This window comes from Pogona vitticeps, chromosome 1, assembly GCF_051106095.1.
Source record: "Pogona vitticeps strain Pit_001003342236 chromosome 1, PviZW2.1, whole genome shotgun sequence".
NCBI lineage: Eukaryota > Metazoa > Chordata > Lepidosauria > Squamata > Agamidae > Pogona > Pogona vitticeps.
In genome coordinates, this window is record NC_135783.1 from 200006264 (window position 1) to 200030038 (window position 23775).

Here is a 23775-nt window from a genome sequence, read left to right on the forward strand (position 1 = left end):
ATTGGTAAAAAGGGAGGGGGAGCGCCTGAGACGGACTTATTTTCCAGGACTTACCGCAGAAAACCCAAGGCCGGCTTTAATGTTCTGCTCCCTTCTCTAGTGATGGTCTCTGAGATGAAGGCGACTTTGTCCTTTCACTCAGAATACATTAATTCCAAATAATACCAGTTGTGCCCCTTCTCGGTGTGGAACTGGTACACAAAGCCAGAGGCCGGTGAGATAGAAATACACAACCGCAGTTTTTAGCATCTTAAACATTTCAGGATAATAGGATATTGTGTTATGAAATGCTATTTCAGACACGCGGAGCTGAAGCTCTGTTTTTAATTTATCGTTTGTTTTCATGCCTTCCTGTTGCGAGAGGCGCCCAGACTTCTTTCTGTTGCGACAGCAAAATTCACACTGGTGAGAATGGAAGGTCTTCCTCAGTTGCATTATAAACAGGACTTTATGACCATCCCCTCCTTCAACACCCATCCGAAAAGTTGCTGGAGAATCAGTGAACAGAACTGCTTCTGCTGCTTACTTCCGAGTAAGGGGCTATGCCCAATTGTTAGTTCCACTCAGAGTAGACCCACTGCCTCAATGGGGACAAAGGTAAGTCATTTTTATGGAAAGGCCGTTGATTCAGTGGGTGTGGTTCTGTTCGGAACATAGCACTAGGTTTAGCCCGAGACGTCGAGAACCGAATTGCTTTTAGTATTTTATGGAACCCATAAAAGGAATCGCAGGGACACCATTACCTTCCCTCATACTATGCTCCGTATGACCCAGGCATTCCTAAACTACTCTTACTATTAGTTTTAGGGAAGTGTACTCCCTCTTCTTTAGGAACTGCATGATCCGGGAGGTTTTCCTTTGGATTAAATTAAAGTCAAAAGGATACCAGAAGCACTAACAACATTCCGGAGGTAAGAGTGACCCCACTCATATCTCTCCGTGGCCGGCAGGTAAGCCTCCTGGCCCGTTCCCTCCCTTTGATCTGAAAATTATGGCCTGAATTCTGCAGAGATTCCTCGCCAAGAATTCTGTGGCATCTTAAATACTAACGAGACACAGTCTTGCTGAGCCTTCACAAAGAACAACCTTTATTTCTTGGAAGCTTTCGTAGCTGCAGCTGATGCACGATGGACGGACGGACGGATGGATATAAGGGATGCAGGGGCTCCCTGGCCTCTTTCTGTCGGGTTTTGCTATAAGGCTCGAACTCGCCTTTCCACCTCCCCAAGCAGATTACCCAGAGCACCTCAAGGAAAAGACATAGACACCGTTAACATTAACAATATTCAAGGCTTATCGGTTTTAATGATTAAGAATTAAGCCACATAGGCGGGCCTCTGCCGGCTGAAATCCATCGGATTTGAAAGTGCTCCATTTAGCCTGGACTATATCTTATATCAGGATCCGGGCCTTTTAAGTAAATCTAAAATTAATTTAACGGGAGGCTTCATCTTAAAGTTGGACTTCTCCTCCTCAGAATTAGAGCCAGGGCCTCTTCTGTTGGAAGGAAGTGTATGTCTGAGAGTTGCGGTCGAGATTTGCCGCCCTGATTCGACCTGAGGTATTTCTAGCCTCTCTTTTTCTCTCTCCCTCAGATTCAGCCGCGCTGCGGATGCCAGCGAACCAGTCGCGGCCAGGAGGGTTTCCACCGATCTCAATGGGAGGTCTCTAAAGCCCGAGGAGGTCTGGATCCGACCCAGAAACTTTATCAGAATCCAAAGGGAAGGCGTGATGGGAGGGGGGGGTGCGCGGGTGAGGGAGGGGCGAGGAGGGCAAGGGAGCTCCCTGCGAGCAGGCCGCGAAGGAAGGGGCAAGAAGGGGAAGGGGGAAAAGCCGGTAGCTCTGGAGGGGGGGTCTCTGCCGGCATGCTAATGACAGCAGCTTTATCTCTGCTTAAGCGGTCGCCCTCGGCGTCATGATTGCAATCAAAGTTCTCACTGAAGAGAGAGTTTCCGATAGGAAGGCCGGCGAAACGCCATCCCCCGCGTCTCTCACGGCGCTCGGCGAGATTGGCTGGCCCACGGAATCTCGGAAGATCTTGAGAGCGAGAGAGAGAGGAAGAGAGAGAGAGAGAGGTTGGAGAAACAGATGAGCAAACTGAAAGCCAGGTAACTTTGCGGCCGGGAATGGGGGGGGGGGAAGGGGGAGGATGGAAGATGGGGGTGATGAGACCACCGGCTCTCACTCTTGGCCAGTATAGTAGACGCCTTTGAAATCTTGAAATCCAGACCTTTACCCCCCACATCCACCCACCCACTCCCCCCCCCTTTTTTTAACATAACATGACGACTGAAAAAAGGCGGAGGAAGTGAAAAAGAAATTAGGTAAAGAGTGAATGAATAAATACATGAATGGAGGCCTCTCCCCTCCTCCCCGTCTTCCGCCGGTTCTTTAAATCATGTCTCTGAGACTTTGCGAATGTGAAAATAAATGTATATAACTGTGTTTTGGGATTATTATGAGTTTTTGGAGGCGGGTGCTCAGTCAGTTTACCAAAAGAAGGTTTTGAGCCAAACGTGGAAGAATCACTCCGTTCATAAACAGAAGGACAGAAAGACCCCACTTTAAAAAAACTTGTTTTGTGGGTGCGTTAAGGCAATACAATGAACTCCCGGGACTACAATTATTGGTTCCGGGCGCAGGCTGTGGTTCGCGTGGGACGCCGTTGGGCACGAAGGTATCTGCCCGGATAGTTCAGACTGAATGGGGGTGTTCCGTGTGGCTGTGGTCGTGTGTGTGCCTCTGCCCGTTTGGGCGTTTGCATACGTGTGCAAAGGGGAGTTCATTTCTTCTTCTTTAAGAGAAGACGGATTCGTTTCTTAAACAGGAAGGAAAGGTGATTAAAAGTGGCCGAAATGCGGCGGCGGCGGGGGGGGGGGAGAATGCTCTTCCCCCTCCCCTCCCACCGCCAGCTTTTGGCAGGTTTTCTTGTCTCGCCAGGTTTTCTCGAAAAAAGCCTTCTTCGAAATCAAAGCCGCCCGCCTGTCATTTAGAGTGTGTGTTTGGTTGGGGGACAAACGAGAAAGAAGCTGCATCGTTAGGAGCTTAAAAAGCTAACAGACGCGCACACACAAAAGCAAACGGGGCGGGGGAGGGAGGGAAGCGGTTGGGTGGGGGATCAGAGCATAATGATGCACCTAAATGAAGGGGGAAATGTTGCTACGCTCGTTTTATTAATCAGACTAATTTCACCCCAGAGGCCAAACCCCAGAGCAACCCATGCAAGATCTGCTCGAGGCCAGGACACGCGCTCTTCTCTTCACTCCTGGTCTTTCTGCCTCCCTACCTGGATCTATTTGTCTGCTCAGAAGCCGCCTTCATTATCCGCTGACAGGATCTTGTATTTATTTGCTTATAAACCTGTTACAATAAATGATTATTCGACCAGCGTCACTCGTACCTTAATGGCGAGCGCTCCTTTTCGTGATGAATGACATTTCGGAGCTAGAGAGAATGTATGGGTCATTTTGACCAGTCAGTCCCTTCGCCTTTTTTTAAAAAAAACAAGTCTCTCGTTTCATTTATATATTTATCCCCCCCTCCTCTTTACGCCTCCTTCCAAAAGAGGTAATAATATTTAGAGACACTTGCCGGGCTGAATGCGAATTAGCTCTTGCTGCAAGCTGATCATTAAGAGGACCAGCCCCCACCACCTTGACTTTATATATTTATATATAATTTTTTTTGAAGGAGGGGGAAGAGCTGAGATGATGGAAAGAATAAGAAAAGAGATGATCTTGATGGAAAGAGGGTTGCACAGCCCTGGCAAAAGGCTGGCGAATTTGTCCGATCCGGCCGGGAACGCCGTCCTGGAGGCCCTCGAAAATTCGCCACACAGCGGCCGCCTCAGCCCCAGACTAACTTCCGCTTCTCTGCACAGCTCTATAGGGGACATTCCTGCCAAAGGCAAATTCGAAATAGACACCTTATTCAACCTTCAGCACCAGAACAGCGAAAGCGCCGCCGCCGCCGCCGCCTCGGAGCTGCCGCCTCCCGCCTCTGAAAGCAGGAAGAAAATTAGCCATTATTCAGAAGTTGCTCAAGAGGCAGATATGAACAGCGATGTGGAGGTGGGCTGCTCCGCGCTCCGCTCGCCCACTAGCTTGACTTCCTCCCAGCTGAAGGAAAACAATAACAAAGGTAACTCTCTCTCTCTCTCGCTCTCTCTCTCTCTCGGTCTACCCCTCACCCCCATTCCTTAAGCCAAAGCGGGCTTTAGTCGGACAAGAACTTGGGAGCGAAACCAATGCATTTTAGGCGCCGAGCAGAAACAAAACATCGAGGTTTACCCTCTCCTCTCTTTATTTCTCCCTTTAAAGGTCTTGTCTCTCACAGACGATGCCCTATAATAAATAGTGCATTAAATAAAGGGTCATGGGGGTGTCGAATAATCATGTATTGTATTGTTCTCTGTGGAAAGCTGACTCGGGTATCCCGGAGTAGAAAACCTCCACTTTAGAGGTATATAAACTATAAACGCCAGCCAAGATGTCGGGATACCTAAATGAATGCAACATGGCATTTAAACACTCTTATAGGCTGTATTTCTGCTCCAAGTGTGCGGCTCACAGGAAGACCGGGGGTGGTTTATTTCTATAGACTGACTGCACAGGGTATCCCAATATCTGAATGTATTGGCCGCCTGGCTCCTGGAGGGGTTTCCGCGTTCATTTGGAGACCGAGGTATCCCTTCGCAGCGTATTTTGGAGAGCCTGTTTCTATATTGCAAGAGCAGACAGGTGTCTCTTGCGCAATTGTGCCGCTCGGCATTTATGACACAATGTTTACAACCGGGCATTTCCCAGGTTGCTGTTGGACGTCGTATTTATATATACTTCGTTCGGTGTTGTTTATACAAAGTGTACCTGGCTGTTTTCTTTTAACCTAGACAAATTAGCTCTGGGTGTCTCTAACCGGCTGTTTGATATTTTCACTAGAAACGTGGATTTTTTTTATAAAAAAAGAGAAACAAAACAAAACAAAAACCTTTCAGGTATTTCGTGCTTCTTCCCGATTTGTGTCCTTCCCCAACGAAATGAAACAAAAGAAAATAAGAACCAGATTATTTCATTCTAGAAATAATTTATCCTCAGGAGTCAAAGCTTGGTAAGAACTTTGAAAAGCGAAGCGAACGGAAACCAATCCTACTGGATGCAACTGGAGGACCTGTGGTGACTGAATAGAAAGGCATTGAACCAAAAGTATCAGAATATTTACCATCCACAAAGGCGCTTCGTCTTGTTCATAGCTGCGATTTTGACGCCAATGAAATAACAAAAATAAATGAGAAAAGGCGTGTACCGTTAAAAGACGCGCCCGTGGCCTCGGAAAAAATCTTAGCTCCAGGGATTTTATAAAAGGCGGTTCTATCTCCTCCCCTCCCCTTTTCGCTGGTCATTTTTTTGTGACGAGTAGACTCGTTTTTACTGTTTCATTTATTATATTTAAAAGAAGATGCCTGATCTCCTTCTCATTCTTTTATGAGATCTTTTTTTAAAAAAAATGAAGTCTCTCTCTTTTTTTAATTATTGATTCTATTAACAGCGGCAATTTGTATCCCTGACAAGCGAGCATTAATTATCAAGGAGACCAGAGAGGGAGCGCCGATTGCCGGCGGTTCCCTCCGCTTCGCTGACACCCACGCACCCGCGCATCTATTCCCGAATAAATCTCCTTCCGATGCTTTCGTTTTGTCTGGTAGGCTATTCCGAAAGCAGCTCGACTCCCGGCACCACCACGTCGTCCTCCAGCTCCAGCTTAAGCAGCCTGCACGGCGGGAGCGCCTTGGGGAACTCCAGCTCGAGTGCGGATCAAGTGCGGAGGTACCGCACCGCCTTCACCCGGGAACAGATCGCCCGCCTGGAGAAGGAGTTCTACCGCGAGAACTATGTCTCCCGGCCCCGGCGCTGCGAGTTGGCCGCGGCGCTCAACCTCCCGGAGACCACCATCAAGGTACGGGAAGCGAACCGGGGTGCCGGAGACGGAAGTGGGGGCTCCGACAAAGCAGCCGGGAGAGGGGCGGTGGGAAGAAAGCGAGGGAGGCTGAGGGTCCCTCCTCGCCGTCCCACCGGCTTTCGGGGCTCCCGAGTCACGTCTGGTGAGATGGCCCCTTCCAGTTGAGTCTTCCTGAGGGCAGAGCTGCCGGGCTCAAGGCCCCCCGCTTCCTGGAGGCGGCAAGGTCAGGCCCGCGATAACATAAAAATACACCAGATAAATAAAACAGGCCCTCAACCTGTCCCGGCCAGATTGTTTCGTTTTTTAAAATCCCGGTTTCTTTGGTTCTTGCCTTCTTGGAAGCGGACTTGTCCTTCTGGGCTCCGCGGCTTTTCTTTTTCCACTTTTCAAATGGGAGGGGAGGGAAAGGGAGAGTGGTGACAATAAAATAAATATTTATTTTTTTAAAAAAAACTGTTTTAGGAATTGGATACTTAATTTATTTATTTTGGAATTGCTCATAATGTTATTCTTCCCGAGTCTTTCTTTGCTATTGCCAGCTTGTCTTTCTGCGTTTCTTTCACACTCATTTAGAGTTCTCAACACAACTCTATGCGTGCCTACTCAAAAGTAAGCCCCTCTGAGTTTAAAAGGGGTTTCCCTTCAAGGGAAGAAAAAGAGTTGGTAGAATTGTAGCCGAAGCGGCCCTTCTCAAGGTGCTCTAGAGATTTCGCCTCTCTCCCCCATTCCAGGATAAGGCCATTGTAAAGATTCCGAGTTATATTTTAAAAAATCGGACAGCAAAGGAACGAAAAGCCATAGCAGTTTTGTAATTTTAAAACAATGTTTTCGTTTGTAAGGTGACAAAGCACCCTTTCTGTACGCAGGATTTCTCTTCAATCACGGGCGCTCTGAAATAAGTCCGTGGGAAGGGAGCCGCGCTAAACGCAAGCAACAGAAATATAAAGACCTTTCCTTGTAAAGAAGGCTCCTGATTTGTGGGGTAATGCCTGAGTCAGTGGCCACAAACTAGGGTTGAGAGGGCCCCAAAACTTGATCGCCAGTCCGGTTCGTGTAAAAATTCAAAAATGCATTGACTTCTACATTATGCTCCCACGCGGACAGTTGAAGGGTTGCTTTGTCACTGTATGAGAAGATAATGATCAGATGCTGTTCTCAAATATACGTTAAGGTGGGCCAGTTTAACACGTTTACAGCGATCACGTTGCAGCGACAAATGATGTCTGGGGACACTCGATGTTCAAAACAAATGCAAAAAAAATTTTTTTGGGGTGTGTGTGTGTTCCATGGCGATCACGCGCTGAAACAGGGCCTAAAAAACAGACGGCCTCGGTTCGAGAGCAAGAGATTGGGGGAATGGCTTGGGCCACAGTACGGGAGGAAATCGGGGTGGGTGGGGGGCAGAGGGCGGCCAGTCGGGCCTTATAACCGGGGGGGGGGCGACCCTGATGCCGGTCTGGCCCTGTAGAAGTGATATTTTGGGGCGGGTGGGGTGGGGTGGTGGTGGTGGAGGGAAGGTATCGCCCCTGCAGCGGATCCGCTAAAAGCCGCCCTCTTCTCTCTCTGTCTAATTCTCCCCCCCCGCCCCCCTCCTCGCCCTGATCCCGCCCCTCCTCCCAGGTGTGGTTCCAGAACCGGCGCATGAAGGACAAGCGACAGAGGCTGGCCATGTCGTGGCCCCACCCGGCCGACCCCAGCTTCTACACCTACATGATGACCCACGCGGCGGCCACCGGGAGCCTGCCCTACCCCTTCCATTCCCACGTGCCTCTTCACTACTACCCCCACGTCGGGGTGACGGCGGCAGCCGCGGCCGCCGCCGCCTCGGGAGCCGCCGCCTCGCCTTTCGCCACCTCCATCCGCCCGCTGGACACCTTCCGCGCCCTCTCGCACCCCTACTCCCGGCCCGAGCTGCTGTGCAGTTTCCGGCACCCGGGCCTCTACCAGTCGCCCGCCGCCGCCGCCGCCGCCGCCGCAGCCGCCGGCCTCAATAGCGGCAGCAGCGCCGCCGCCGCCGCCGCTGCCGCCGCCGCCGCCGCGTCCTCGGCCCCGCCCACCGGCTCCGCCCCCTGCTCCTGCCTCAGCTGCCACAGCAGCCAATCGGCGGCAGCGGCGGCGGCGGCGGCAGCGCTGGGCTCGCGCGCCTCCGGCTCGGATTTCCCCTGCGCGACCGGAGGCGCCGCCGCCGCGGCCTCGCAGCGCTCCGAGAGCGGCTTCCTGCCTTACTCGGCCGCCGTTCTCAGCAAGACCGCCGTGCCTTCCCCAGACCAGCGGGAGGAGGCCCCCCTGACCAGATAACCAGCCTTCCCCCACCCGGCGGCCTAGGGGGGGCGCTGTGGTGCCGGGGTGGCCAAAGGCAGGAGTGATCCTTTTTTTTTTTGGTACGAGGGGAGTGGCCGGTAAGGGGGTGGGGAACATACACTGGAGCGCTAGCAAAAAAGGAAAAGGAAAAAAGGGTTTTTTTAAATTATGAAAATGTATTATTATTATTATTACAGTAACGATGATTATTGTTGATCAAATCAAGCCCCTCTGTTTATATGAAAGCAAAAAATAATAATAATAAAAAGGGGGGGCAAGTGCTGAATAGGGCAACTGGAGGACAATATGGGGATCAGCCTCATTGAGGGACCAAAAATTAGAACGTTCTTAATTTCTGGCGTACTTTCCCTCGACCTGGTCGGACTTGTGGGTCGAAAAGAACCGGACGTTGATCTCCAGACACCTTACACGCATTCCAACCTCCCACAAAGTGTCGCTCCGCTCCCCCTGCTGGCGACCATGGGAGCTGCTTTGGGGCACGGAGCGTTGGCCTTCTTTATTTTATTTTTTAAAATATAATGTTATTGTTTTTGAGGCTACCTTAACCTTTTGTTCAGTTGCAAAACCATATTTTAACATATAATCTCTGTTTTTAATTTTATTATAATGATGATGTTTATTTTTAAAAAGCAAAACAATCCGGCCCTGCATTTCGTGGAAGTTTGTCTGAGGATGACGGAGTAAATAAACCCTGAAGCCATTAGGTGCAGAGACGCCTGTGGTCAATGGGGGCAGAATCTGGCAGAACTAGAGGAACGAAAAAATGCGATTTTTTATTAAGGTGTCCTTTCCCTCCTGTCCCGCTGAACTGGAAACGAGCTGGTGTATTTCTGAAGGAGGAAAGACCGCCAAAAGAGTAGGAAGCTAATTAGGCCACGGCGGACGTGTTGCAAAAGGGAACGGAATGTGAGATTGACAGTCTGGGGAAAGGGTTTTGTATTTATTTTTATTTTTAAAAGACTCGTTTGTTCCGAAGTACCATAGTCCACGTTATCTGGGAAATACTTGAATCTTTCTTGGCACGTGACGCGCATTGTTAAGGCTCGCTGATCTTCCAGATTCTTTTTCTTGTTTTTATTAATTTTTCTCCCTTCCAAAAGAAAGGGGGAAGGAAATGATGGCTCTCGTCTCCCCCCCTCCCCCTTCACGCCTTTAGTTGTGACAAGCCACCTCTGGGTAAGAGAGAGAGAGAGAGAGAGAGAGAGAGAGAGAGAGAGACCAGACCCCCAGCCGTTGGAGGGACTTCCGTGAACTTGAAGAAGGCACACATCAAAAACCACCGGCGTTATTGCCGTGTCAATTTTGATGCTAATAATGTGCAGATTATGACGAAAATTGCCAATCATGTTCTCTGATGGACCTCCTTTGAATGTGGAAGAGGGGGGAAAAAGTTCCCCGCACGGAGACCTGCTGTCAACTACTAACAACCCGCTAAGGGAAGTCATTAGAAGAGACAGATAAGAGGCTCGGTACATAAAACATTTGTTCTTCGTGCAAATAATGCATGTTATTTAATGTTATATCTGTTATCTTGGAAGTGATTTTTTTTTTGTTTTTGCACAAGAAAGCCACGGTTCTTATCATCATCTCAATTGCCTATTTTCATTTTGGTAACTTGGATGCCCCGGGTAGATTTTTCCCTGTTCCGTTGATATGCCACCAATGCGAAGAGCCTCATTAAACCAAACTCTGATATTTCCATAATGCTCCCAACAGAGCCACTTCACTCTCCACATAATGAGATTCTCCCCCACCCCGCTTTTTTTTCCTGAAGAGTTGAAGCCCTCAAATAACTAGCTATTGCTTATTTAGGTCCTGAGTATATGGCGTGGATGCAGACACCGCGGCCCATCTATTCTCTCTAATTTATACAGTATATAGTTGAAATAAATGTCCTGCAATTCTTAAGACACTGGAAAGGGGTGTGTGTGTGTGTGTGTGTGTGTGTGTGTGTGTGTGTGTGTGTGTGTGTGTGTGTGTGTGTGTGTGTGTGTGTGTGTGTGTGTGTGTGTGTGTGTGTGTGTGTGTGTCTTTCCTCCACATGCAGATAATGGACATTCAGAAAATTATTTTGAAATCTGTACTATTTGGTTCGGTGGAAATGAGCTGTAGATCTTTCTTTCTTTCTTTCCCATTTTTAAGTTGGAGAGACAGGTTGCTGGATTTAGGGCAGGGCTGAGGAAAAAAAACTCACACTATGGCAGCAGAAAGAGGCAGGGTGGGCTACCTTGACAAAGGGAATAGTTTATAGCATTTTTAGAAAACTTTAATCATCTAATTTTTTTTAACTAAAGAAAAGAGAGAGAAGAAAATCATTTTAGTAAGAGTAAGAGTACCTGACGAGACTACTTATGTATTGAAAAAGAGAGAAAAATGTCGACTGTTGTCCATGGAATTTATATTTAATTTTTTAATTAATATATAATTTAACTCTAACAAAATAGACCAAAACGACACTCTTTTACCAGCGTTTACCTTTTCTCTAAATTGTTTGGTATAATTGCCCTTATTGGATGTAGAGTTAATGATTTTGGCAATAATGTTTACATTTTTTCCAAAATATAAATACAAAATATAAATATATATATAGAAATATATCTTAGAAGTGATCGATAAGGTTGCTGGTTGGTATATAAAAATGAACATAAAATCGTCTTATGTTGGGTCCATTGGACCTAGTTATTATGTGAAAACTGTAAATAAAAGTACTTGTGTTTCAGAAATTGCTGGCTGTATGAACTCACTGTAAAATATTTTACAAATGTGCAATAACGACAAAGCTTTGTATATTACGTTATTTATTGTGTTTGGTCATGTAAAATAAATGTTATTTAAATCAAAAACAATCTGATTTGTTTAAGATCCTGTAAATAATTTCCTTTTCATATTTGCATACTTTCGTTTTAAGATGTGTGTGTGATTCAGGTTTATGAGAACTTCTTAAAAGAACCTCTTTGGCAGCTTTTTCATACACGCATCGGACAGATTCTCACTAATCGGCATTTTTACTGCAAATGCAATGCATTACTCATATTTATAGTAGGCATGTATTAAGTCCAAACATTGGTTTAGCACTAATTGCCTAGTCCAACAGATGAATGTTTATAAATAGAGCACACATATTCTATAAGAGAAACAGTCAACAACATTAATTTGCTACACTGTTAATGTATTTGATCATTTTAGAGTCTTTCCAGTATTCTAAGTAAATGTGGATCGTTTTTAACTCGGGCAAATGAGCGTGTTTAATCTGGTATCAGAAAGACACCCAAGGTAAGGTTGAACAAAAAGCAAATACTGTAGTTTTCCGTCAATCATGCAGAATGATTCTGAATATATTTCTCCAGAAGGACTCAAATGCATATGTGATGTTTTCTTTCTTTCCTTTCTTCCTTCTTTCGTGGCCATTGATCGATATTTCGATGGGAACACGTAAGAGTCAATGAGGTGTACCAAACAGTCTATTTCTATTCGATTTTTGTTTTGTTTTTTTAAAAAGCAAAGATGTCCCTTGTACGAAATTCGCCTTCACCAACTGCTCACCCTGGCATTAATTACAACGACATGGAAACTATTGGGAATACAAAGGCTGCTATCACAAGCCATTTTGGCCCTGTAATTTACCATTATTATTGCATTAGCTCTAAATGATACAAGCTGATACTGTCTTTAATTGCAGTTTGGTTAAATATATACTGGAGTGTTCCCTGGGGTTCTTTGTTAGATAAGCCACACACGCCCCCTTTCCTCTCTCTCTCTCTCTCTCTCTGCCCCCTCTTGCTCTTTTCCTCCCTCCCTCCCTCCCTCCCTCCCTCCTTCTCTCTCTCTGCCCCCTCCCTCTCTCTCTCTTTTGCTCCCTGAACACCCCCATTAAAGAAATACGATTATAGCAGCACATTTGGACTGTTGATGTATCGCCCTGCTTTTCTGTGCTCTTTGCTAACGCGGGGGTTGTAACCCTTAAAAACAAAAGCATTGAGATAGATGGGAAAGCAAACAGGAAAAGACAGTGGCCCCAAAACCCTGTCCAAAATAACAGCATATTTTTCCCCTGATTGTGATTGTCTCGAGTGTGCAAAGAATGAAAAAATAATTCATCATAAAATGCAAGAAGACTGTCTGTCATCACCCCTGAATTGTTTTTGACAAGAAAATAAATCTGTAGGTTGTTTAATATATTTTATATTTTCTTTATTTCGGCGCTAATAGAAAAACCAAATTAAATGTCCACCACCGAGATAGAAATGCAAAGATCGATGATCCACCCCCTACTGTCCAATCACCCCTATTTAATTGACTGTATTTTCTGGGTAATTGAACTGCTTGTTGTAAATTGAAGATTTTATAGAAACGACATGAAAACTACATTTACTGACATTCATCGCATCTTTGACATTGATTATCTGATCAACGCATGTCATGCTAACCTCCAATTCTTCATTACACACTGTTTATGAGCTGTTACAGAAGAACTTGCTTGTTCCAGGGTGATTGATTGCCTTATTAACGCGTGTTCTTGTAAGTGTGACCGAACTGATTACGATGCATATGTTTAGAATAATGTTTCATTTAGCTGACTGCGAATAATGCAGGGTGACAGCTGCTGCAGGGAGGACAAAAAAAAAAAAGCACAAGGAACTACAGGGCGCGTTTGGGACCAAAAAACCCAAGTTATTTAAGGTGGAACCAATCATCCAAAGGAGAACCTCTGGAACGACTGAAGCACTTGACAGTGGTTTTCTCGACATGGCTGCGTCCTCTAAATAAATATATCAGTGCTGTTTAGGAAACAATAGCCTAAGTCTCGCAGGCTACCTATGGATTGGAAAATGAGAAATTGATTTAAAATCTCTTTTCCCCACCGCACTTTGGCCTGGCTTTGTTTCGAAAACATGGGGGTGGCAGTCGGGAAAAACACGGCTCTCCCGATTTTCTCTTAAATAATTGTTCCCGAATTCTGTAGGCTTTAAAAAAAAAATTTGTTTTAACAAATATTTATTTATTTAGTTAGTTTTTTTTTTTTTAACAAAAACGTTGAAACAGGACATTCTGCAGCTTCAAGGTATTATAGCTAAGAACAATGGCCGTTGCGGAACAGACCTCTCGTGGTTTGGTCATGACAGCAACTTCTTCTTAACAGGTCTTCGCAACCCGTTGCCTGAACCCTTCTAATGACTTGGTGGGTTGCTTTTTTTTTTTTAACATGTCGCCTTTTAATTGCTGTCTTTAACCTCTCGGTTATTGCAATAACTAAAATTGAGTTCGTGAAGAATGAGGATGGAAATGCAATATACTAGTAATGGAAATTTCCCATCCAAACTGTATCTTTCCACTTTGCGAGTTTATAGGTTGACCTATGTTTTATTTTATTTTGTGATTTTACCATTCGAGTTGGAGGATATAAGAGACCTTCTAAATGGACGGTAGCATCAGAACCACCACAGTCAAATGAATGACCACTTTTGGCCTGGGCTGACACAGATCCCAAGAAGTGAAGGTTCAGACATTCGTAGCATCCTCACAGAGCGCTTCCGGTGCACGAAGCTGTAATTAGTAAGGGCTCTTTTTCTGCCCGACCCTTCCAGTCAGGATTCTACATGTTTAGTAACACCAACCCCTCCAAATATAAACCTTATTCTATTTTTTGCCCAATCGAGTGATCTTTCATAGGAGGACAGAAGACTGGTCTTCCTTAGTTAATTTAAATGGTACTTTTTAAAAATAAGCATGAGCACTAAATAAACATGGTTAAGACTGCAGCCCCTTAAACAGAAGAGAACCCATACCTAGTCACAAAAGCCTCAGGATCAATAATTACCAGCTCTACCATTTAGCCAGAGTCAACCCCTCCAAGAACAGATTTTTAGACATAAGGAACAAGCAGGAAAAAATATCCACCATTTTATCGCTTACTGTTTTATTTTGGTCACCAGGGTTAGTCAGCAGTGGTTGTGCAGATTTTTGTTTTGACTTGTGAGGGACTATTTTCTGCTCTGCCTCAGGCAGCGCTGTTTCTTGGGCCTCCCCAATTAAGTGAGCCTAGGATGGCAAGCTCAGAAGACCATCCTGAGGGGTGGAGCAAAGGGGGAGGACGTTATGGGTTGTTGGACTACAATTCCCAGCATTCTTCAGCATTGGCAATACTGGCAAAGGCTCTTGGAAGTGGCAGTCCTATGAAAGGCAGGGATGCTATTTCTGCCTTATTGCCCATTTCTGCCCTACTGCCCTACTACTAGTGGACTCAATTCCCCAGTAGGATTGGGGAATCGAACAAAATCAAAAGAGACTGGTAGTTAAGGGAAGGGATGAGCAATCTTCCCTCTTTCACATGTCACCCCACCCATCCCCAATCCCCCATGGCTGTGTGTCACAGAATGGGCAGCTTCATGCACCTGGAAGTATCATGAATATCTCCTTGAGCCAATGCATGACTCTTTAAGAGTTCAGCCGTGCTTAATCCTACACCTGTTCTGAAATCCCACTGTTGATCAGACAAGCACTTTTTGGGGTCTTAACTGAGAGTAAACACATGGAAGGCCACTGTGAGCATCTTGTCACCAGTTCTTTTCAGAGGATTGCACAATGGTGCCTACAGCAGAGGGACCTCTCTTTTAAGTGGGAAACGGGCAATGGGGAGAATCTGTGGATCTGTTGAGAGAGGGAGAGAACATAAGGGATAAATTATCAGTGGAGGTTGAAATTCTCTAATCACTGGGCCAAAAAGAGTCCTGTATGGTACATAGTACAATCCTACCTCAAAACTATGTATATATAACAAAAATGAGGAAGATCTTGTGTGAGAGCAAATCCCATCATCCTTGCTCATTGGCCAGACCTCCTGAAGCTGAAGGACACAGGGGATGGTCGAATAACTTCTGTAAGGCCGCACATCCCCATTTCTGTTGTATAACACTGTGGCTCAAATTCTTATCTGAACTAAATCCCACAACTCAATTACAAGCAGCACTTTAGAACATTAAGTGTGCCTTTCAGGGTATTTAAGAGGTATCTTACAGAAACAGTCACAAACTATAATAATGGTATGCACTAAAATTCAAAATAATGGAGATAACACTAAGATAGCATGAACATCACCATCAAAACAGTGGTTTGGGTCTCTGTATGGGGAGCCAGAGGTTGGGAGTTCTATTCCCCACTGTGCCTTCTTGACAGGGGATGGACTTAATGATCCACAGGGTCTCTTCCAGCTCTGCAGTTCTAAGATGATGATTAGCCTTGTGGCACAGTGGTTAAACAGCTGTACTGCAGCCAAAATTCTGCTCAGGACTTGGTTTAGTCCCAGATAGTCAGCTCAAAGTTTAAAGTGAATAGCCAGCTTGCTGGGGGTGGGGGTGGGGGTGGCAATGTGTAGCCTTCATAATTAAATTGTAAATACCCTACAGAGAGCTTTAAGCACTACGGGGCAGTATATAAGCAGCATGCTTTGCTTATTATAAAATAATATTTAAAATGTTCAAAAATCGATATTATTTGCAAACTCTCTAGAGATCTAAATGAAGACTCTTTCAGGCCATTTTAAAGGAACCCCCCCCCCCAAAAAAAACAAAAGATCCTATATATTCCCCACCAGAGAATATGTGGAGCCACCACAAAAAAAGAGCCATGACCATGCAGGTCGTACTCATCAACTCTTGGCCCTATGATTTAATCTGGGAGCAAGGCAGCCGTGTGCCTGCTTTCATCCTGGGCATGTTCAGTCTTCAGACAGACAGTTCTCAGACCCTCCAGTGACACAGCAGCTCAGGTCTAGAAGTGAGTCATCAGAAACAAATGCCACTTAAAGTACCTGGGATTTCTCTCAAGTAGCAAAGCATAGGATTTTAGAGAAGGTCCACACAGTGTTCTTAAATTGGGTTGAAATGTATTTCTGAGTAACCCTGCACAGGATTGCAGGGTAGGATCCCTCAGAAAGGAGGGCTGTGATCCATCAGATATATTTGGGCTTCTGTTCCCATCCATTTTGCCAGCCCATGGTAAGGGATTATGGGTATAGTAGTTCATTCCATCCTCCTGCCCTGTTCGAAGGGGGGGCTATTCGTCTTTTGGTTCTAAAGTATCCTAGAATCGGTCTCCTGTCCCAGGCTGTTCCTCCAGTTCAGCCCATCTGGACCTTCTCTGGGGGGCGGGCGGGGGTGGGGGAGAATCCAAGATGCCTGCCTTCTCACTTGGGAGCCCCCCCCCAGCTTAATTTATGAGAGAAAAGAGATGGGAGTGGGAGGAAGGAAGAAGGCACTCAGCACATGTTCAGAGGCATCTCGCGGTGTGTGAGTGTGTTTGTGAGAGATCTGTTCTCCTCCTGCTCCTCAAACGAGCTCCAGTCCTGAAAGCAAACTCCCGGGACTTCGAAGCCCAGGTGAGTTTTAAAAGAGCATTTGTTTTGACGAGGGCCGGTCTTGCTGGGGAGGGCGGCGGGAGATGCTGAGGAAGGATGCCCAGCCTTGCCTTGGCCCAGGATGCCTGGGCAAGACTGGCGCCCACCCAGGTGGGCCTGGAAGAGGCCTTGAAGGTGGGGGTGGGTGGGCGGGGAGAGAGAGAGAGCTTTCTCTTTGGGGCCCTTTGTCGGAAAGGAGAAGAGAAGCCACCCTTTCGCCTCTTCAGGAGACTCTCCTCCCTCCCCCTCCTCCCTCCTTCTCCCATTTTGTTTTAATAAAGCCATCCTCAGGCATTATTTACAAGCGCCTATAATTTACCTACGCTATTTGGCAAAGCAACTTCGGGGGAGGCTGTGGGGCTGCGGGGGGAGGGGGGGGGAAGAGGACGGGCGGGCGGATGGAGAGGGTAGAAAAGCAAGCGAATGAATAAATACTTCATAACTGCTGGTAGAACAGACTGGCTCCTGTAATGAAGAAAAGATTTATGTCACGTTATTTCAAGCCCAAATAGCGGCAGGCTCTGTCTCAGCCCAGTGCTTCTATTTAAATGTTACTTTCATATATTATGTGGCATTAATTTAACTATAGCTCATTAAGGCAGAATGAAATGGTTAAATTAACTTATCAACCCATAATGATGATGAATGAGGTATTAATTCAGATACAAGCTGGGCAATTTGCAAGTCTACGTATTCTGATGGTTCTCAAATAACATTTTGAATAGCGGGTCAGCGCCTCAATCAATTACATAAGCATGTAAAGTCGGTCTCTCGGAAAAAAAATCCTTTTTCATGCATATGCATTAAAACATGTTCGCAATTACGCTCGGAAATTGCCTTCATTGGATTAAGCAGCCGGTTTGGACGCGGGTTCTGGGTTCGCCTCCCTCCGCCTTTTATTAAAGAACCGTTTTGGCTGCAACAGAGCCCGGGGGGTGGGTGGTGGGGGGGCGAAGGCTGAGGAAAGGAGCAAGCCGAGCTGAGGGAAGACCAGCACCGTTGGCCCAAAGCGAAGGCGAGGCAGGAAAGGCTCCCCCAGCAGCCAGACCCTCTCCCTGCGCTGCGGGGCCGGCTGGCCTTGAGCCACCGCTGCCCAGGCGACCTTCTTTCTTCTTTGGCAAGAAAGATCGAATCTATCATCCCAGCCCCACTTACGAGAGCGGCGGCAGCGGTTGGGGGGGGGGTGCGTTTAAAAAGCAAGCAAACAAACCACGACAAAAAAAACCCCATGGCCTCAGAGGTCACCTTAGAGCAAACCCGCAAAAGGACGGAACGGATAGGCGCGGAACGGCGCGAGGCAGCCAGAAGCCAAGAGCGAAAAACTAGGAGGGAGAAAAAGCGAAGGGTCCACACAAGAGCTGGCGGCCTCGGGTTTGTCGCGGAATTACCATCCGCAAGAGATCGGTGGGCGCGAGCCTGTTTGCAGGCCTGCCCGCCGCTTGCGTGTCCTGGGCGCCCTTGCTTGGGATCCAGGGTGCTGCTCGTGTGAAACCCAGAGAGACAGGACCATTGGACATATCTTCCCTTCATATACGGGCATTGGTTACATCCCTTAGAAACGCGCCCGGGATTGATACGACTCTCCCATAAGACTCTCTTCCGTACCTCCCCAGTATACGTGACACACACGTGTGTGTGTGTGTGTGTGTGTGTGTGTGTGTGTGTGTGTGTGTGTAAAGCAACTGTTCTTCTGGACACACCTGCTGATTGTGGGGGAAGCTGATTCCGCAGCCACAGTATCCTAAGCGGGCCCCCAGAGTTGCCCCCCCACATAAGTTTCTGACAATGACGAACAGGACTGGAGGCGGGTTGTTGAATGCTGGAGCTGGCCGGGTGGAGCCGGGAACGCTCGCTGAGCTGACCCTTCTCCGTCGGGCGTCCCTCATCCCCTTTTTTCCACTCCGAGAGGAGGATCATTGTGGGTGGGAAGGACAGTAAGAGGGCGTGGCTTGGCGATGGCACTAAACATCCCTCCCCCCCCCCCCCCAAATGGCAGCTCGCGATGCTGGTCCTGAGAGCAGGGATTGCCGTCCGCCTTTTCGCCTTAAACAGTGTGCCCTAGACGTCCTTCCGCTCTGGCCATAGTCCAGTCTGGGATGGGGAGGCAGAGGGAGCCCCGTGGAAAATGGGTGTGTGTGTGGGGGGGGGGTTGTGTCTTGGCGTTGAAGACGCTGGTGGAGCTTTTTTCGGCTCTTGGGCGCCTGCGGAAGGGCCACTTTTCTGGAGCCGACTCCTTGTTAAAGGAGAAGCAGAAGAAGGAGCACGCCCGCCAGCCAGTCAGCCAGCCCAGGTGAATCGTCGCCCAACCCAACACTCCTCCTCGCGGGCCTCGGCTTTCACCAGGCCCGAGACGTCCCCAGTCCGTGGTCGGGAAATCCCAAAAGAGAGGCCGCCGAAAGCAGCAAGAGATCAGCCTCGCCCGCTGCTGCCCCCCTTTTGCCCTCGACGGCCCCACCGCTAAGGGGGAAGCAGGCCTCCGTGTGGCCTTGCTCTGAAGTTCGGGGGTCCCGCGAGAGGCCTGTGGATGGGGGCAGAAGATCGTGCTTCCCACCTTCCCTGACCGGGAGGAGACTCTCCCCACCGGATTGGGGGTGTGTGTGTGTGTGTGTCACTGCCGAAGGCTCTCTGCGCTCAATCATTTTGACATTCAAATACTAGTGGAAACAAGAAGCACCTTCCACGTCAGCGGCGGGCGCAGTTCCATTTTAATGATCAGGATCAGATTCTCTCGATGTCCACCCATGACATCTTCTACTCCAGAAGAAGCCCCGCTGAGTTCAATGGGTCTTACTTTGGAGTAAGCGAGTCTAAGCTTGCATCTCTCTCTCTCTCTCTCTCTCCTCGATCAACTTATTCTGAGTGAATAAGCGGCCGTTTTTCTTGGGTTGCCCCTTCACCCAACGGAGGCTCTCCCGGCACCCAGGGGACCTCAGCCTCATCTTCCAGACTAACACCCAATCTACGAGTTACTATTTCTAAGCTAAGCGGAGCCCTTCCTCTCAACGAAATTTAGGAGCCACGATTTAGAAGGGGGATGTCGGGGGTGGGGCTCGCGCAATCACACTAGCAGCACAGCTGATTCACTGCGGGAAGAGGACTCAGGAAACCTGGGTTCGAATCCCGCTCGGCCATGGAAACTCAGCGGGAGGGGGGGAAGTGAAACCGCTAAAACCACTCCTTTAACATCTGGCTTACCTTGGAAGCCCTATTAGGGTCGCTCTAAGTCGGTTCCAGCTTGACAGCACAGAACACACAGAGAAACGTGAGAGATTTAGGACCCCGGTGCGTTAGTACAAGAGGCCCTGCAGTGAATCGGGTGGCTTCCGTTGGTTTACAGTAGACCTGAAGACAGACATATGAGCCACTTAGCATGGTTTTTCTGCCCGCCGACGTTTAAAGCGAATAAAGTAGCACCTTACGGTTTTACGGGTGGCGGTGTTCCTAACACTTCAGTGACTTACTGACAGCTGACATTCACAAGCCGTCTGGGAGGCGGTGGAGCTCCGACTTGGTACCAAGAGAACTCCGCCCAAAGATCCTTTACCCTAATCCCTCTTCTTCTTCGTCCTTTTTAAATGGTCGCTCCACTTCATAGAGGCGCTAGTCTTCTCAAACACACTGAGGCATGTTGTCCCATCGATTTTTAAAGCAGGATTTCGCTGCTCAGGTCAGCAGGGGCTTCTGCTCACACATTTCTTGAACACCGGGGACGGAGGCTGCGCTCCACGCCCTTAGAGGCAAGCACCGTTGAAATCAATGGGATTCCCTTCTGAGTAAACACACACAGGATCATGTTGCTTTGAGTGTTCAACTAAAACCGTCCAATAAGCCAGATCGCAAAGAGGTCTGGGGCTCCCCAGTAGCCTCCGAACTCCCAATGGGCTTACTCGGGCTCAGATGTTTCTTAGAAATTAATAGCCTATGATCCTAAATAAAATGGGCAGGCCCAAACCGGTGGGATGCAGTGGCTAGAGCCGCCCTGCCTTGACCCGGAGCCTTCCAGTTGCAGCATACTACAAATCCTATTATTCCCCAGCCATCTCATTTCAACAGTTGTACTGGCTAGGATAATGGGAATGGTAGCCCAACTCACCTGAAGGGCAAAGGATTGGGGAAAGCAGGATTGGAATGTAAAACCCAGGATCACATAACAGCCGCTTTGGGTCCCTTGTTGGGAGAAATGCGGCATATATAATAATAATAATAATAATAATACTAATAATAATAATAATAATAATAATAATAATAATACTAATAATAATACTAATAATAATACTAATACTAATACTAATACTAATACTAATACTAATACTAATAATAATACTAATAATAATAATAATAATAATAATAATTAATATTATTATTATTATTATTATTATTATTATTATTATTATTATTATTATTATTATTATTATTATTATTATTATTATTATTATTATTATTATTATTATTATTATTATTATTATTCACTCTCTAAGGTCCCCGGGTCACCATCTCTCAGCACAAGCTACGGCAGAGTACACCAAGGGAGCTTAATCTAATTTTTTTCACGGCCTCGGTTCCCCGTTCCATTGTAAGATTCAGGGTAAGGTAGAGAATGGTCCAGAGTGGTGTGGTGGACAGGGTGCCGGACTAAAACTCAGAAGATCTCATTTCAAATCCCCTGGCAATGGTAACTCACTCCTTGGGGATCTCGGATACCTCAGAAAAGGCGACCATAGCCGTTATGCGCCGTCTGGATGATTTTAACGGAGGACAAGGTTTCCAAGGTGGGTGAAATGTTCCCCACTTGGTTAACCCGCGACTCCTCCAGGGAGTTTCTATGGCTGGGTGGGGATTCAAACCTTAGTCTCGGAAGTCTCGGCCCATCATCTTATCCGTCTACACCTCTCTAGTAGCTCAGGTGTATTCACTGCTTTATTATGGTCGCCCTAAGTTGGAAATGGCTTGAGGGCGCACGATAAAGGCGGAGAACCAGACGCCATGGCGTCAATATCTGCCGCACCCCTGTGTCCTCCGACCTTTTTGCTAATGATGAAAACTTCAGGAGGACCTGAAAACTTCCTCAGTGTGTTGTGTCGTTTACATCGGTGTAATAAATGTGTAATAAAACACAATATCTTACTTACCTTGAAAGCCCTTAGGAGGGCACAAACAGAGGTTACCTTTTAGGTATCGATTTTTATGTTGAGATGGCCTGTCACGTGGGAAGACGGGGGGCTTTTCTTCTGGGTCTCCACCCCAACGTTTGCCTACTCACAGGCTTGCTCTGAGCACAATAATGGGTCGTTGGTGGGAAGTAGAACGGCAGTCATCTTCCTAGAGAGAAAGTCCACTTACATGTACAACAAATGTCATAAATAAACAGCAACAATAACGGACAGGGAAGAATAAACCTGCTGAAGAAAGCCAATGGGTGATAGACCCAAGACTCAATTAAGCCCTATGGATTTAATGGACTATAGATTTATGGGGTAGCCTTTGCTGTTAGCTTGTCCTCAATAGCTGTCCTGCTCTTTCTTCTGAACCTGGTGCTCGGGATGGGATTTTCAAACTGCGACAATAAGGTAGCGCGTCAATTCCATTGAATTCAGCGGCAGACTTCTGGGTAAACACAGGATCGCACAGCCCCAGGAATTACTGAAAAAACGTGTTCTGGCAAAGAAACGGACGGGTTTCCCAGGAAATACATCTCGGGTCTTAAACGCAAAAGGCGGGGAAGGACCGGGGACAACTAGCCGCCGTTATAATGCTAATCCGGGGACAGATCCTGGTTCTTCTATTACTTCTTCTGAAACATCACAGGAGAAGAAGCGCTTCTGTTGTCTCGGACGGGAGAGTTTTCCATATTGTGACTCGGGGGAGGGGGAAGAGGGATTCGTGAGAAAGACTAGGAATCCTCAGGGAAATACTTGGCAGGCTAGCTGCCGCCGCCACGGCTGGTTCTGGTTCGTTAGGGAGACCCTTTTACATCCTCTAACCCTAAAGTGGCAAGGACCTTTTGCAGAATTTTTTTCCCCGCCCTGTTCCTTCCGGAAAAACGGGCAACCGAGCACTGTAAACCACCTGACCGCCTCTCAGCGGAGGATCCATCCTCCTCACCCGGCCCATGCCAAAGCAAAGTCCTGCTGGGCCAAAGACGCTTGCTTGCAGCTGGGACCAGGGTGGGGTTGTGGATAATAAGAGGATAGGAGTAGGGCTGAGAGGGTCTGGGTTCAAATCCTTGCTGCGTTAGGGAAACTGGGGCCATGGTGGCAGCGGTGGTCAAGCTACTCCTTAAAGAGATACGGAAGTTGGCGACACGTCAGAGCCTACTCACGGTTCTAGTTTTACAGGCCGGCAGAATGGGTGGAAACCGGAGGGATTTGGAGCCAACAACGTTAAGGGGCGGGGCAACACCGTTTCATGGAGTTGCGTCCTAAGGACGGGTCTCTTTTGCTGTCCGCGGGAGGGAAGGCGTTCCAAGCCCGCGGGGTAGCCGCGTCCTTCAGCTCAGAGGCAGTCTCGGGCAATTAAAAGACCTGCGAGTCGGGCGGACGATCTGCGAAGACCTCCAGGGAGTTTTGCCTCGCATTTCAACCAAGGGCTGGGAGGGGGGGGAGGGAATTAGTTGGAAAAGAGCAGGTGGCTATCGGGGATGTGCTGGCTGGTTACAAAGCGCTCTCCCCATTGGTTCTGTTATGGTTCTGTTTCGAAGAGTTTCTTTGTTTCTTTTCTGGTTGCAAATCTCTGAAGGAGGAGATAAACACACACACACACACACACACACACACACACACACACACACACACACACACACACACACACACACACACACACACACAGAGAGAGAGAGAGAGAGAGAGAGTGAGAGTATTTAGAGCGGTATTTCTGAAATCTCCCGGGCTCTCTTAATGACCCAGGAAGTGAAGAGGCAGGGTTGAGGATCCACTTTCATATGTCACAATATTCGTGCACCACAGCAACTTCCCAAAACGTCGTCGTTGTTGTTCACACCAAAGATGTATGTTAGGAAAACATGATAAATTCTCGCCGGTAGGCAAGCAGGCTAGTGAGATGCTCGGCAAAACTGCCTTGGTAAGTACATGTGCGTACCTACATTGTGA

The 23775-nt window shown here is 47.4% G+C and overlaps 1 protein-coding gene across 1 annotated transcript; it reads left to right on the plus strand.

The window, feature by feature from the left end:
* The first annotated feature begins 1944 nt into the window (after window positions 1–1944).
* Window positions 1945–14488, plus strand: EVX2 (even-skipped homeobox 2). Its single transcript, XM_078394038.1, has 4 exons — window positions 1945–2108; window positions 3198–4140; window positions 5702–5952; window positions 7576–14488. The coding sequence occupies exons 2-4, from the start codon at window positions 3600–3602 to the stop codon at window positions 8251–8253; spliced, it is 1470 nt and encodes a 489-aa protein (XP_078250164.1). The 5' UTR covers window positions 1945–2108; window positions 3198–3599; the 3' UTR covers window positions 8254–14488.
* The last annotated feature ends 9287 nt before the right edge of the window (window positions 14489–23775 follow it).

Bases quoted from the DNA above. Each gene is read 5' to 3' on its own strand.
- EVX2 (XM_078394038.1), top strand. From the start codon at position 3,600: ATGCGAATTAGCTCTTGCTGCAAGCTGATCATTAAGAGGACCAGCCCC. The intron at 4,141-5,701 runs GTAACTCTCTCT...TTTGTCTGGTAG, and splicing joins GAAGGAAAACAATAACAAAG to GCTATTCCGAAAGCAGCTCG. The intron at 5,953-7,575 runs GTACGGGAAGCG...CCCTCCTCCCAG, and splicing joins TCCCGGAGACCACCATCAAG to GTGTGGTTCCAGAACCGGCG.